The sequence below is a fragment of the Embiotoca jacksoni genome, unplaced genomic scaffold (genome assembly GCF_022577435.1).
Source record: "Embiotoca jacksoni isolate LCO1_2020_lvr unplaced genomic scaffold, fEmbJac1.0.p SCAF_3, whole genome shotgun sequence".
NCBI lineage: Eukaryota > Metazoa > Chordata > Actinopteri > Embiotocidae > Embiotoca > Embiotoca jacksoni.
In genome coordinates this window covers 4919812-4935676 of record NW_027185381.1, presented here as the reverse complement: position 1 = coordinate 4935676, position 15865 = coordinate 4919812, and the positions used below count along the sequence as shown (strand labels likewise).

Here is a 15865-nt window from a genome sequence, read left to right as displayed (position 1 = left end):
CAGACATTTATTAGACATAAACCTTCGGGCAGATGTTCTGCTCCTTCACACAATAACAAGATAATAAAATAAAAAAATTAATAAAAAAATAAAATATTATCAGCCAGAACTCTGTTTGAATGTTCTGTTCATATTTCATGAGTCATGAGTTCATGATGTTCATTTAAATGAAATATGAAAATCCATTAAAGAGCAAAATTTGTTGAAAAGGCGCATATTGTCTGTGTTGAATTTGCATTTAATTTCAGTCAGTTGGACTACCGTTTGACATAAGTCAAATATGAACATTTAGAATATATACAGTGCATCTGGAAAGTATTCACAGCGCTTCACTTTTTACACATTTTGTTATGTTACAGCCTTATTCCAAAATTGATTAAATTCATTTTTTTCCCTCAAAATTCGACACATTTTGGCAGCAATTACAGCCACAAGTCTTTTTGAGTATGATGCTACAAGCTTGGCACACCTATTCTTGGGCAGTTTCTCCCATTCTTCTTTGCAAGACCTCTCAAGCTCCATCAGGTTGGATGGGGAGCGTCGGTGCACAGCCATTTTCAGATCTCTCCAGAGATATTCAATCGGGTTCAAGTCTGGGCTCTGCCTGGACCACTCAAAGACATTCACAGAGTTGTCCCAAAGCCACTCCTTTGTTATCTTGGCTGTGTGCTTCAGGTCGTTGTCCTGTTGGAAGATGAACCTTCGCCCCAGTCTGAGGTCCAGAGCGCTCTGGAGAAGGTTTTCATCAAGGATGTCTCTGTACATCGCTGCATTCATCTTTCCCTCCATCCCGACTGGGCTCCCAGTTCCTGCCGCTGAAAAACATCCCCACAGCATGATGCTGCCACCACCATGCTTCACCGTAGAGATGGTATTGGCCAGGTGATGAGCGGTGCCTGGTTTCCTCCAAACATGACGCTTGGCATTCAGGCCAAAGAGTTCAATCTTTGTTTCATCAGACCAGATAATTTAGTTTCTCATGGTCTGACAGTCCTTCAGGTGCCTTTTGGTAAACTCCAGGCGGGCTGTCATGAGCCTTTAACTGAGGAGTGGCTTCCGTCTGGCCACTTTACCATACAGGCCTGCTTGGTGGAGTGCTGCAGAGATGGTTGTCCTTCTGGCAGGTTCTCCTCTCTTCACAGAGCAACGCTGGAGCTCTGTCAGAGTGACCATCGGGTTCTTGGTCACCTCCCTGACTAAGGCCCTTCTCTCCCGATCGCTCAGTTTGGCCGGGCGGCCAACTCTAGGAAGAGTCCTGGTTGTTCAAAACTTCTTCCATTTACAGATGATGGAGGCCACTGTGCTCATTGGGACCTTCAATGCTGCAGAAATCTTTCGGTACCCTTCCCCAGATCTGTGCCTCGATACAATTCTGTCTCGGAGGTCTACAGACAATTCTTTGGACTTCATGGCTTGGTTTGTGCTCTGACATGCACTGTCAACTGTGGGACCTTGTATAGATGGTGTGTGTCTTTCCAAATCATGTCCAATCAACTGAATTTACCACAGGTGGACTCCAATCAAGTTGTAGAAACATCTCAAGGATGATCAGTGGAAACAGGATGCACCTGAGCTCAATTTTGTGTGTAATGACAAAGGCTGTGAATACTTATGTACATGTGATTTTTTTATTTTTTTATTTTTAATAGATTTGCAAAAAGTTCAACAAAAAAAAATATTTCACGTCATTATGGGGTATTGTGTGTAGAATTTTGAGGGAAAAAATGAATTTAATCCATTTTGGAATAAGGCTGTCATATAACAAAATGTGGAAAAAGTGAAGCGCTGTGAATACTTTCCGGATGCACTGTACATCAAAATGTAATATATGTGAAAATCAATACGATTAAATCAAAAATATGTAAATAATTCATAATTAAATAATTAATTTGCTTTTGATTAAGGTGAAAATATAAATCATTGTCACTCACCGAGTAAAAACATCACCAACTGCACAAAAAAAAAAAAAAAAAAAAAAAAAAAAAAAAAAATATATATATATATATATATATATATATATATATATATATATATATATGTACATATATATGTACATATATACATATATATGTACATATATATATATGGTATTTTAGCTGTATTGAGTAACAGAAACTGTGCTTACATTCTAATTGTACACACTTGTTGTTTCCAGTGGTGTTGGAAGAGAAGTCAAAAGTAAGTTTTTTGTTTGTTAAAAAATTCTGCATGCGTGATTCAGATTATTCACTATTAAGACTGCAGTGTTATGGGCATATTTTGTCAAACGAAATTCGCTAAAGTACGTTGTTTCTTTTGCTAAGCTTTTTTAAAATTTGATCTCAGTGCCTTAATTCTGTTTGTTCTTGTTTGTAAGCTGCAGTGCTTTCAACTCATGGGGGCACTATAATGAGTGGATAATAAAGAAAATAAATTGTCAGTGAAGGCTTTGCATATACAGTACATTCATTAGAACAAAACCTGTGGTCTGTATTTTTTTTAGAAGCATATAAAAACAATAAGGAGAAAGGGTTGGAATGCATCAATGCTTTACAGCAATGGCCCAACTTCATAGTTGACCTCCCTAACAAGCGGCCAGGCCTTGAAGTAAATGCTACTAATATGTTCTTGTGTCATTCAACCCCCCAAAAAAGTTAAAAGAGAGAATGAGACGGAAAATCTATTGTTTTCAAAAATATGTATATTACCCACATTCATAACACTAAAGTTTGTTGATATTGAAAATTAATTGAAATGTAATGTATGGAAATAAGAAAAGGAGAGAATATGGAATTCGGTAGTTCTGTCAGTCTCCAGTTTCTCTCTTTCCATTTTCAGCATTTGTGCAGCACTGCTAGGCAACCAGCAGTGAGTTGGCAAACACCAATACTAAGTGATCAGTTTTGAAATGTATTTATTAATGCTGACTGTTGGCAGTAGACAAAATGTAAACAGCAGACTACAGTGTCACAGTCAGACTCCTTGTTGACCCATTCATCCAACCCGATCGTCTCTCTAACATACATAACAAAATGCAACAGCCACCTTTTATCCAAACAATAACAAAATATATCACAAACATTTATTACACCAAACATGACAAATAAGACGCTGCAATGATCACTTTCATCTTCAGCCTTTAGACAACACAGCTTAGAACCCAAATTCTGATTTGACAGAATGTCAAACAGAAGATCTTCAGAATATGTTCAGCCCAGCCTACAGGACTAAATCTTCTGTGTGAGGGCAAAAGCTGATATTCTTCAAAATAATATTATATGGTCTGACTGTAATATTAGCAGCCAGACACAGCTTCCAAATCTGAGGCCAGCAGAGAGGAGGCTCTTATCAAGTCCTTTATTGCTGGTGTTTTTACAATCACATTGTCTACCTACATTCAATAGTCTGGAACAAATTCCATTGTTTATAAAAAAAAATAAAAAATAATAATGAATAGAACGTCTGCATAAAACAGCCATTAATAATGATTTCTTTAAATGTTAAATACACTCTACAAAATCAGCCCTTTCCTGCAGATTTCCAAAGATGTTAAAATTAGGTGAGTGTGAGGACCACTCCGATAGCTGAGGCTTGTCTCGTGATATGTCCACGGTGGATTTTGAAGTCTTCTTTTGATTTGACCATTGTCCTGTAGTGGAAGCCAGCCTGTGAGCACTTTTTCCTTTCTTGACCTGTTGCATTACATTTTCTATCCAGAATTTGCAGATATTAAGTGGAATTCAATCTTCCCTCTATCCATGCAATGGTATGTGTCTCATATTTAACTACTTTTGACAGCCATTTCCAAAACAATGCTACCGTATCCAGATGTTGTCATTTGTACGTCAGGTGAGGCAGCAGAAGAGGTCTCAGCTGTACTTTCCTGCCTCTCCACAGCAGTCCTATCAGAGCTTTGCTTGGCCTTCATGCCCGGCAGAGCTGCAGTTTTATCTCAAAGCTTTCTCTGTCCTTCGAATCTTGTCTTGACTTCCACAATTCCCCTGAGCTGCCACTTCTTGGTAACATTTTGAAATGTAGAACATTTTAAGCCTGTTTATTTATTTGTATTGCTTTCACCTACTTTGTAGTCATCAGTAAGCTTCACTTTCAGATCCTTAGCCAGTTGCTTCGGAGCTGTCACAAGGTTCGAAGAGTCTCTGGATTGGTTATCAACTGATAATTAATAATAATTGCTAACAATTCTTGAACGGCATTATAAGTCCTACCAATTAAATTAAGACCTAACAAGTTAAGGATGAAACTTTACTAGTGACATTTGGAGAAAGGCTATTTATATTGACAATTACATTTTTACTTCTTTTAAAAAAAACAAACAAAACAAAATCAGCTAAATACATAGTTTACCATTGGTTGCCCAAAAATCTGCACACGGTTAAATTACGTTTTGGTTATGGTCCCATGTGGGTACGTACGTGTAACAGAAATCAACTTGTCCTGGCCAAATTTTTGGTGAGTAAGAGTAAAGACAAAGGATTAATTGAAAAAACAAATGTGATTAGGTAATCTTTAGATAATCTCCTTCTTGGGGATGATAATCATTAAATGAAGTAAAGAAGAACAGCTGTTGTTAAAATGTGTAGCCTTAAATGGATCTTTTAGCGGCTGAGCTCAACTTTAATCTAAACCAAACTGTGGAAATCCTGTTCTTGTCTGGGGGACATTAGCATAATCCCAGCATTGTTCCTGCCATTGTTTACCAGCATTAGCCTCCTGTTGAGGTGAGTTAGTAATGACTCCTGCTGATCAACTCCCCCTTCCCCTCACCCGGCCCCTCCTCCCTGCTCTGGGGCCAGATGGAGGGGCCCTCTCAGGAGTGGAGGGGTTTAAAGAGCCGAGTTTCAGGACAGTTAATGGCACAGGTCCATTCAGACGAGTGTTACTCAAGGTCTTGGGGCTGTTGCTTTCACACCATGCTCACAATGTGTTCACACAGCGTCGACGGTGCTCAATGGCATCGCACACACACAGGGAGGTCTCATCAGCCAACGTTGATGCATGTCTTGCACCTGTTGTGTGCCAGTGATGGGGCTAAAAATACCCGAACTGCTTCATTTCATTATGATGTCGTTAAGAGAACATACCGGTGGTTCGGTTGTGGCTGATTTTCTTCTAATCATTTCACTTTTTCATCAGAAGTGTTTGACAAAAGTGGTAAATGCTGATATTTTTTTGAGGAATTTCTATTTTACCGAAACCATGAAATAAATATGATTTGACACACCTATACACATTGAAGAAAACATTAAGAAAGGAGAAAGGAGGTTGTTAAATGCCTCAGAATTAAACATTTCTATCAGATTGGAAGCGAAGCCAGATATCTGTATAAGCCTTCTGCATGGATCTACTTAAGTGAGAAAGTTTACTTTCTGTTGTTCCAGGGACATTTTCAGAGGGCCTGCTAGTTTTTTTTTTTTTTTTTTTACAGTTTCGAAATTAATAAAAGCTGCCGCCTTTTCAGAAGATTTCTTTTTTTTTTTTTTTTTAATTTAAAAAAAAAAAAAATTGATACCTAAAATGTGTGATGTGGTTCTCCAGCAGAGCAACGAGGAGACTTCTGATGGCTTCAAAGTGCTCTTTTTCCGCCACGGTCACCGTCCCCATCCCATCAGGCCTGGCGAGACAGAGAAGTCAGACACAAGACACTATTAGTTGACTTTCATCTTCACATGGTGGCTACAGATTATACTTTAAAGGTAGAAAGCAGCTTGGTTTTCCAGGATGACCAACTGAGAAAAAGGTGGTGTTGTCATTCCATTACATCTCAGATTAAAGCAGGTTTTTTTTTTTATATAAATGCTTTTTATTGACAATTGACAAAGTTCGTAATGTTTTTCATTAATTACTAACTTTGTCTTAACATGAAAAAGCCAGAACAAATAACCAGTCAGTTCATCTCAGTTCATCTCTGAAGTTCATCTCTGAGGTCTGTTAAATAGTAAAAAAAAAAAATCCTGCAGTTTTTTCCACTGTTAATGTTTTGCTGTAACATTCTTCATTTAACACACACAAAAAAGCTTTCACTGTCATAATTTGTATTGTTTCTACTTTGCATGTTTTTTTGGGAAGCTACTGACAGTAAAGCCAACAATTCACAGGTGTTTCACATTAAATGCTGCAAGAACAAGACGGGACTGTGAGAGCTGATGGAAGGCTGTTATTGTTTATAGTAATTTTAGCTGTGTCACACAGCATTGATGCAATCAGTTGGGCCCACAAGTGAGTTGAAGAGCAAAGCTATTACGTTGGCTTTGTCAACTCTGGTGGAAAAAAACACTGCTGGTGGATGGAAACGCTGCTTGTGATTCAACAATATTTTGTAAACGTGAATATATTTATTTGAATAAATGTCTGTTACGTTATTATCGATCACTGGATAATGGTGATGGAGCCTGTGGCCCACTGATAGAAGCCCTTCATTTTCAGTATTATAGTATTATTATAAAAACTGAATGACCTGAGTGCCGATGGCGACATTCCCGGGTCACAAGCGTGCACGGTTCAGTGTCAGCCATCACCCATGAGTGATTGTTCCACCCAAGACGGTAGGTGGACCTAACACAACAGGCTCACTTTTCAACTGCCAACTGACTGATGCCACACAGGAAGTTCAAAAAACACAGCTGCAATTACTTCCCTTCAACCACTTTTTTGTTTTTTTAAAGTGTGTTTCAAATCTTTCTTTACTTGAAAGAAAGATTGGGGGGAAAAAAAAAAAAAACTTTTCCACTATTTGAGAATCGGATATATTTGGAGACTGGATCTTTGCTATGCTGTTGACATTTTAGCACATAAACCCTCTTTATCAAGACCTTTTCACTTCAAATACCAAGGAGTTTCTATAAGTCAGGACTCTGTACCAGCTAGAAGGTATGAAACATAAAAAAAATGAAAGATGAAGCTATAAAAGCATCAAAGAACAACAACAAAAAAACTAAATGTAAAGCCATCGAAAATAGCTTAGGCTGCTTTTTTGTCTTTCTCAAAAACGACAAGTCTGACTGGCTTGTTTTTACCAAACAAACTGATGAAGCAGCCAAACTCTCCATTATGACCTCAAAGTCAACCAATCAAACAGAGAGCTGCTCAGGCTCGTCTCCCTCCTCACAACTCATCCGCAGGGGAGTCAACAAAGAAAAAAACTGTTAGTTGAACGCTTCATTACTGTTTTTAAAGCCTTCATTCCCTTTTTGCCTTCTTCTCAATAGGCACTCTGGTAAAAAGGGGAAAAATGCAATCAGTACCCAGAGCGACCAGCCTTGACTTTCTGGGCTTTCTCTGTGCTGCTGAAAGAGAAAAGCACCCTCTCCAAACGGCACTCGCGGTTGCCGGAGGGAAGAAGCGAGGAGATTGTCTGTTAATGAGTTGTTCTTATAAAAGCCTTCGCTGGTTCAGCCCCTGACCGCCGCGACTCGAGTACCAACAGCTCCACCGAGCTCCTTACAACGTGTTCCTAACTCTACAAAGCTGAACATTATAACATAACGATAAATCAGCAGGGAGTCAGGGAGAAAGAATTGTGAGTCATGCAAACTGAACCATTACTGATTAACTTCCCATAAACTATAAATAGAGAAATAATACATTCTTTTCAGTTCTTTATTGAACAGAAAGCTCTATTGTACACAACAGTCCTGGACAAATAACAACAGCAAACACAAGTATTCACACCTTTTAGTCAATAGTTGGAAGCACATTTGTCAGCAGTTGGAGCCTCAAGTCTTATTGGGTATGGTGCGACAAGCTTTGCACAACTGGAAATGGGGATTTTTTTTTTTGTTGGTTTTTTTTGCCATGTTGCTCTGCAGATCCTCCAAAGCCATCAGGTTAGAGGGACAGCCTTTTTCAGGTCTCTCCAGAGATGTTTGATTGGCTTCAAGTTTAAAAGGCTCTGGCTTAGCCTTTCAAGGACAGTTGCATCAAAGCACTCCTGGATTGTTTTGGCTGTGTGCTCAGGTTCATTGTTCTGTGAGGTGAACACATGGGCCAGTCTGAGGTCCGAAGCGCTCTGGAACAGATTTTTCATTATGGATATCTCTGTAATTTGCTCCATTCAGCTTCGAGCATTCAGCTTTGAGCAGTGCAGTGTTTTTTTTCCCTCCTGACATGACACTTAGAATTGAGGCCAAAGATTTCATCAGACCATAGAATCTTGTTTCTCGCAGTCTAAGGGTCCCTTAGGTGCTGTTTTTGAAACTCCAAGCTTTCACGTGTCTTTCTACGAGAAGAGGCTTCCATCTGGCCATGAATCATCAGAACAGTGAGGTGTTACAGTGACGGTTGTCCTTCTGGAAGTTTCTCTCGTCTCCATGGGTGATCTCCAGAGCTCAGCTAGACTGACTCTGGTTCATGGCTACCTCTTTTACCGAAGGCCCTTTTCCCACAAATTTCTCAGTTTGGGCGGGCGGTGAGCTCTACAGGGAGTTCCTTTGACGTCATTGCTTGGTTCTTGCTTTGATATGCATCGTCAGCATTGACACTATATATGAAGTGGTGGGCTTTTCCAATGTGTAATTAATTAAATGTAACACAGGTGGACTCAAATCAAGGTATAACTATGTTTTAAAGAGGCTGAAGAAAAATGGGAGGCCTAAATTTTAGGTGTCATAGCAAAGGGTTTGAATACTTATGTCTATTACTTATGTCTATTAATCTAAAATATTGATTTTACAGTAATGAGGGAAAAATTAATTGATATGGTTTAAGTATGAGGCTGCAACATAAAATGTTGGGGAAAAAAGGCATCTGAATACTTTCCAAATGCACTTTTAATAGTACAAAGTTAAAATAAACTAAATTACATATTTATGTGATATCAACTTCTGCCATTTAATCTTGAAAGACTACAAAATACTTGTATAGTAAAAACAGATACAATATAAGAAGAGTTTATTCACAACACAAAACAATGACTTCATTACAGTAACAAAAAAAAATCCCAAATAAAAGAAAATATTAAATAATATAACACAAATGTACTTACTATTTATTTATATATCAAAATTTAAATAAAAAAATGTTGCAATAAATAAAATAATAAAATAAATTCCGTTGATTAAAATATAAAAAAATAGATTACATAAAAGTTCAGTTCTAAAATTAAATTTGTTTTATATATTTTATGATGTCAAATTAAGTATGATTCCCAGCTTGTGGAAGGAGGAGGTTGTATAGATGGTGGTGGATGACAACAGGAAGTCGTCGTGTAGCGTGAGAACATAAGCACCGCTCAACTCAATTTATTCTGAAATGAGGCAGCATTCTGTGCACAACAGCACTTGTTAGCACAACTTATAAACACTGTTGTGTGCTAAATCTGTCAATTCATGAACAATGAACGCACGCGCACGTGTACACACACACACACACACACACACACACACACACACACACACTCCAAAACCTCTTTTTAACAAGCACTAATCCTGAGGGAACAGAAAGCACAGTAGTTAGGAGGGGTGCTTGTGCTCACTCATGTAAAAACAAGAAAAGTTTGCTTTCATTTAGGAGGAGCCAAGTGTCTTGCTGCACAAATGAAGATGTGAGCATTGTGATCAGAACAAGGTGCTCAATGGAGGGTTAGGGCAATGAATGAATGGATGAAGGGATGGCCTTAGGCACGAGGCCCTCACAGTTAAAGCAACCTGTCCTGAAATCTTGAGGTTTTCATCTTTCTCAGATGATCACTTTGCAGCCCACAGAGATGGGAAAAAAAACAAAAAACATTTTAATTTGTAATTGTAAACAAAGCAAGCTTATTGGTAAAATGGTCGAACTGAATAGTTACTATTTTTTGAGAAAACATAAAAACATTTTGCTTTTAATTTATTAGAGATCTATTTCGCTGCAAAAACATTCTTACTATTCATTCAAATTTCACTGCAATGCATTAAAATGTTGCACCAAAACCTTTTCTTTTAAAAAAAATAATTTTAATTGCAACTGATGGTAATTATTCTAAGCTCTTGGTCTATAAAATGTCAGAAAATAATTAAATATATCCTAGTTTTTAAAGTGACATCTTTACAGCCTTTTTATGTCCAATATTGTTTATTTACAGTTTTAGTACTGAAATTGACTGCAGGTGCTGATCATGAAAATACTTTTTTTTAAGGTCTTATTCTCATCACTCTGTCTATGCAGCATAAAGAGGAGTCTTAATTTGTAATCAAATTAAGAGTCAAAGATTTAAGAGTTTTGTCCACAGAACATTTTCACCTTGAAAACAAAATATATTATGCAACACTGCAGCCGCACATGCAATTTTGAAAAATTCCCGCAATTTTTCTGTAAAAACTATGTCAACAGAAGCTCTGAAAGTCTTTTCAAACAAATCTTTACTAAAAAAGTTAAAAAGCTCCCTCTCATCTCATCAGCAAAACCAACTCCATGCTTGCTAATTGGAAAAACGTAACAAGCGGAAAAAACAGAAGTGACGGGCATAGCGACATACTGTATGTTTTGTTTTATACATACTTCAAGTTGTAAGAGACTGTACTTTGTTTTTGTGAATATAGTATATGTTGAATTAATATTTATTAAACAGCATCTAGAGCTCTTGTTTTGACAGGAGATTTAGCCTTTGTATTCTATGTTTCAATCACAGATTTACTGTTTTGTAAAGCTACGTCACTTTTATTGATTTTGTGTAAATTTCAGCAGGGTTCTTTAAGTTCAACAAAACAAATATAACATGATTATAACTAAAATATGTATGTGATGTCATTTAAAGGAAATTATTAAATGAGTCTTGATCAGGTAGTTGTTAAATTCTTTTTTTTATTTATTTATTTATTTTTAATCACAATCTTTTCTTGCATAATAATTTTTTGATAATTTCCACAATTTTACCGCAAAAACCTCACTTAAAACTGCAAATTACATCGCAATCTTTGAGAAAATCCACCTCAAAACCAAGTGGTCTTAATTACAACAATCACCCCCCCCAAAAAAAATCTGACATCCTGGAGGGATGGATATCATTTTTGTAGTCTGCAATTCTGCAGCATTTCTATGACAACTTTAGAAACAGTACATGAATATAAGAGCACAAAAAAAAAATCTCTCTTTAATGGGCTGTTGCTGGAGTGATTCGGCGAGAAGGATGCTCTGCCGGTGATTGGTTATGGGAATGTTAAGTTCAGGGCTGGGATTTAGGTTAAGGTATAGGGTTAAGGACCTAGGGCGTCCTTTATAATATTTGTGTACGCACAAAACAGAGCCTGAAGGATGCATTTGCCACTCCACACGTACAAGTCAACATTCATAAAAACAAATTTAATGGGAGAATGTGTGCAGCTAAAAGGAAACTCTAACCCATGCATATATGAACATTTTGGAAACAGGGGAAATTGGCAATGCATGCAGTGTGGTAAGAAGTTGAATTAAAGCCAGGTTGTAGAAATTAAATGTGACTGTATAATGATGCCTCTCATTTAATTTTACTTCATACCACATGTTATACAGTTCCACTTAATCATAAACCGGCATGTGTTTGGGAATTGCAGGATTCTGAAAAGTGTGGCTACTTTTCCCCGATATTGAGCCCGAATATATTTATCTTTTTCACATGAACCACATACACTTTGCTAAGTGATTAAATTATCACAAGCATTTAGAGAAATCAAAGATAAAAATCCAATAGCATAAAATAATTGTAGAACAGAGCATTGATAGTTTTTGAAAATATTGCCTAACTGAATACATGAACGACTGTGCTGCCAGGTGCACAAAGCGCAGTTCACTGTGAAGTGGCAACCGACCACGACGCCGGCTATTGGTTTGTGAACTGCAGTTCTGAAGCTTCGAGGTTCGGAATTTGGCCGTCGCCATCTTGCTATTTTGGAGCCAGATGTGGCCATTATTTGGATGAGCTGGAGAGGAGAGAGCAGTGAATCCGACCAGCAGCCTGAGGACACTAAGCCAGCCCACATAAAGCGGAAACCTGACTTCACAACAGAACTGTCAATCAAACAGACAAGTCCACAAAAGGCAGTATTTTGACATCAGAATATAATTGTTGATGGGATTATTTTCAGATGGATAGCCAGAAAACGAATAAGGAATGACTTCGGTGAATTTACTGACTTTGTATTTCATGAAAGAAGTTGAATGGCAGTCTATGAAGCCAGACCCTTTTTGGAGCCGACCCCCCTTGGCGGTATTGCAGTTTAAGGCACTTTCCGTATTGGCCTCACTTCTCAGACATGGAAGCTACATGTCAACTTTTTTTTTATACATTCTATTGAGACCGCAGAGGCTCCGCACACACTGGGCTCCTGAGTACAGCGGTGGAAGCTTAGGTTTGTTTTTCCCCCTCCAGTAATAGACATGCTGGGATCTAATTATTATTTTTATTTTTTTGGCACTGAGCTTTGAAGTTTTTATTAAATTTTGTTAATTTAGGTAGAGTATTGTTAGATTGACAGATTGCTGAAGCAATGTATAACCACTTGCAGTACTTTCTTTTGTACAAGATCCAACTGCTGTGGCCACCAAACAAATATGTCTTATTTATTCTCCACCTCACCTCAGAAAATTGCCTGGTCTTCCTCTTCATTGTTGCCCGTGATTCATAATAAAACACCACCGTTTTACAAATGAGGCCCCAGGTGACTGATAGTGAAACAACTAATTACAGCAGCATAGAGCATGTGTCCCTCCGGCTGCTCCAATCTAGCACCAACGTCGTTAATGGGGCGATGGGGGTTATTCAAATCAATTCAGTAGGTTGGAAGCTGAAATATTTTTTTTTCTGATCATCACAGAGAGCTCCTCAAGAACTTTACAATGATATGTGAGACTCAAATTTCCCCTCAAATGTCAGCGACACCCTTCCACTTCATCTACATCAAATTACAGTGGAATAGAAATCAGACTGGGAGCGAGTTGGCAGCGAACCAAACTCAAAATGCACTGAGCACATAGAAACCCCAACACAGTGTGGTGTTTTGTTTGGTAGCTCTCACGGCAGAGTGGGGAGCGACAGCTTGCCGGGGTTCAGACACATTGTTGCTGCTAAATGAAGCGAGCATGTTGGAAGCGAGGCTGCTGTCAGTGCCGCTCCAGGGCTGAGGGGGCTGGTGGGGAGGGGTGTGGCGGGTGTGTGTGTGTGTGTGTGTGGGGTGGGGGGTGGGTGGGGGGAGGGTCTCTCTCTGTGGTCTCGGGTTAGTGTGTTTACACTTAATGTGACTCAAGTGTAAACGATAAGTACCTGCGAGATCCACCAAACCCTCTGGCTGTTTGGTACCGATGTCAGTTGACAAGAGTCATCACCATTCGAGCTAGCTGAGCGGCATGGCAGAGTACCGGGTGTGGATGCCACTTCATCTTAAGAGGTGTGGAAAGAAGATGAGGCTGAGTGGCAGGTGATCTTGTGTGTCACCTCCCTCCTCCTCCATCACCTCTCCGGAGACGGTGAGTTGTTGTATGAATGGTTGGGGGAGGTAAAAAAAGATCCTGTCACTTCCTGTGTCATTGTGGTTTAGATGACTCAGAGAGGAGCAAATCTGCCCTGACAGGTGAGAGGGAGGCGAGCGCCCTACCCCCGGCTCCCCTAATGCTCCTTTAACCCCGATCCAAGTTCAAGCGCACCCATCTCGTCAAAACCTCCGAATGCGTCACAGCTCCTTCAACCTGGTCCGGTTTAGTTGTTCTATCAAATTCAGCGAGCATCCGCTCAGTGTTCCTGGTAAATGTACACAGCTGAAGCAATATATTTCATAATGCATGAGGTTTTCTGAGTATTTCTGCAGAGCTTTGGCAGCTCTGCCTACATGTACCATGATGCATTGCGCACGAGTTTCTGATTCTTAAATCCGTCTGTACCCTTTGCAGAAACTCCTCCATCCTTAGCACCCACCAAAAAATTATCACAATATTATTTACAGAGAGGTACAGACAGGAAATAAGGAGGTTATTCATCAAGAGGCTACTAGTGGTGATTATACTGAAAACGCTTGTCAAAGGCACCATCGCCCACTTTGTTGGCCAAAATCTAAAGTTAGGTGACAAAAATAGTCACTCAGTGGTTGACTGCCATCTTGGCCCTGCAAGTTTTAAGGGTCTTTATTTTTTTTATATTGTAAAGGAAGTCAGCACGCCTCTGTCCAAGTGAGGAGAAAAATCTTTGCGTATCATAATTCACACACAGCTCTCTCCTATGGTGTGGATGACAGCATCCAACAAAAATTGCCCACGATGAAATTCATTGCATCAGAATGATTCCATTTCTGTTGGTAATGGAGGGAAATTTGAGCAAAGGCACCACCAGTCATTATTTTTCTCTGGACAGCTCAGTTTCCTCATGGCGCCTGTCAGCCCATTCCCGTTGCATGGCTAATGCAGCTGCAGCCTCGGCCCCTCTCTGCTTGCATTTCTTTGGTTGTATGCTCAGCCTCGAATAAATGCGGCCAAAACAGTGAAATGAAAAATGAAATGTACCCTCATCCATTACATCCCCTTCAGTCATATTTTGGGATCCCATTTCCATGGTTAGAAAAATTGCGAGTTGGGAAACGAGATGAAAAGGTTTTGCTTTGGTGCCCCTAGTGGAGCACCTCCTGGCTACCCAGACAACTAAACCCGTACTTCTTTTCTAACGATGTCACTGTACATGTGAAATGACGGTGCCGGTCCTGGAAGAGCTCCAGATTTTGTAGCTGCTTCCCAGTGAGAATTAATTGATGGAATAATTCCCTCAATTGACTATATTTTCTCAACACTTTCATTGAAAATACACTAATATTGTAAGTGTCATTTCAGCTACCAGCGTCCCAATGGACAGAACTTGTCAGTGAATAGTTACACAAAGGATGAATAAAGATCTTGTCCATTAGAGACAGAAATGCCTTGGTTGCATTTACTTGGCTTTTTAAAATATTGGATAGCTTTCTAGTCCCAAGATGCAATAACTTGCAATGTTCACCGGATCCAGATGTATCATGTTCCAGCATTGTCACAGCTTGCGACTCTCTATCTTTGCTCACTGCCATCTGTACGTACTGTACCTATTTGTACTGCAGCAGCTTGCACATCTGAAGCCTGGAATTTTCTTGTGTTTGTATTTAAATTATGAAAGTTTTGGGGAACATTGCAATACTAAAATGCAGCTGCTCATCGGTAAAATCTTTCAGGACAAAACAAAAGCTAACAATTTGTTTAACCTGTGAATAAGCAATGGAAAAAAAAGTTGCTTCAAGAAAGAAAAAATGCCATCAAACATTATGGGGAAAAAAATATAAAACACTGTGAAATACCGAAACTGCTCTCAGACTACAAAGAGTTAAAAGCTTGTTCAACCAAATATTGAAAAAGTGCCCTCTGCTGTGGGACGCCACAGTGACTCACTATTGCCTACTAATGTGTAAAGTGGTATTACAAGATGGGATTTTAAGTTTTACAAATTGCACGGACGATTATATACTCCCAATTCATTGCCTTGAAATATTAGTACTTGTAGTCCTGTTGATTGTTGTGTCTCACTTTGAGCAGCCCTCCTGGGAAAACTTGAGCTCTGTAATTAAGTTGTTGTTTTTTTCACCTTCGAGCCTGCAAGCCATCCAAAACCTCTTTTTCCCATCCACACCCACTAAGGCAGCTCCAACAGCCCTGAATGGCCATCGTTTATTCAAATTAGAGCTCCAACTGACAAAAAGCCAATTCCACTACACCCCCACCCCCCTCCAAATTATATCTGGCGATTAGCTGGAGAAGCTAATCATTATGCTTCCTAATTAGGAATTTAGTCAATTGACTAAATTAGTCGACAAAAAGAGAAAGCACGGATATCAGTAATTATCAGCCAGGGAGTCAAGCAGGGAATACTGGGAATGAAGTAGAGGACAAAACTGCTGGGGTGACGTTTACG

The 15865-nt window shown here is 39.1% G+C and overlaps 1 protein-coding gene across 1 annotated transcript in view; it reads right to left on the bottom strand.

Annotated features, from left to right (window-relative positions):
- cadps2 (Ca++-dependent secretion activator 2) overlaps positions 1 to 15865 on the bottom strand; it is a 226537-nt gene that overhangs the window by 78581 nt on the left and 132091 nt on the right. The window contains exon 14 of the mRNA XM_069162236.1: positions 5510 to 5611. Coding sequence (XP_069018337.1) covers positions 5510 to 5611 — 102 coding nt within the window. The remainder of the gene's footprint in view (positions 1 to 5509; positions 5612 to 15865) is intronic.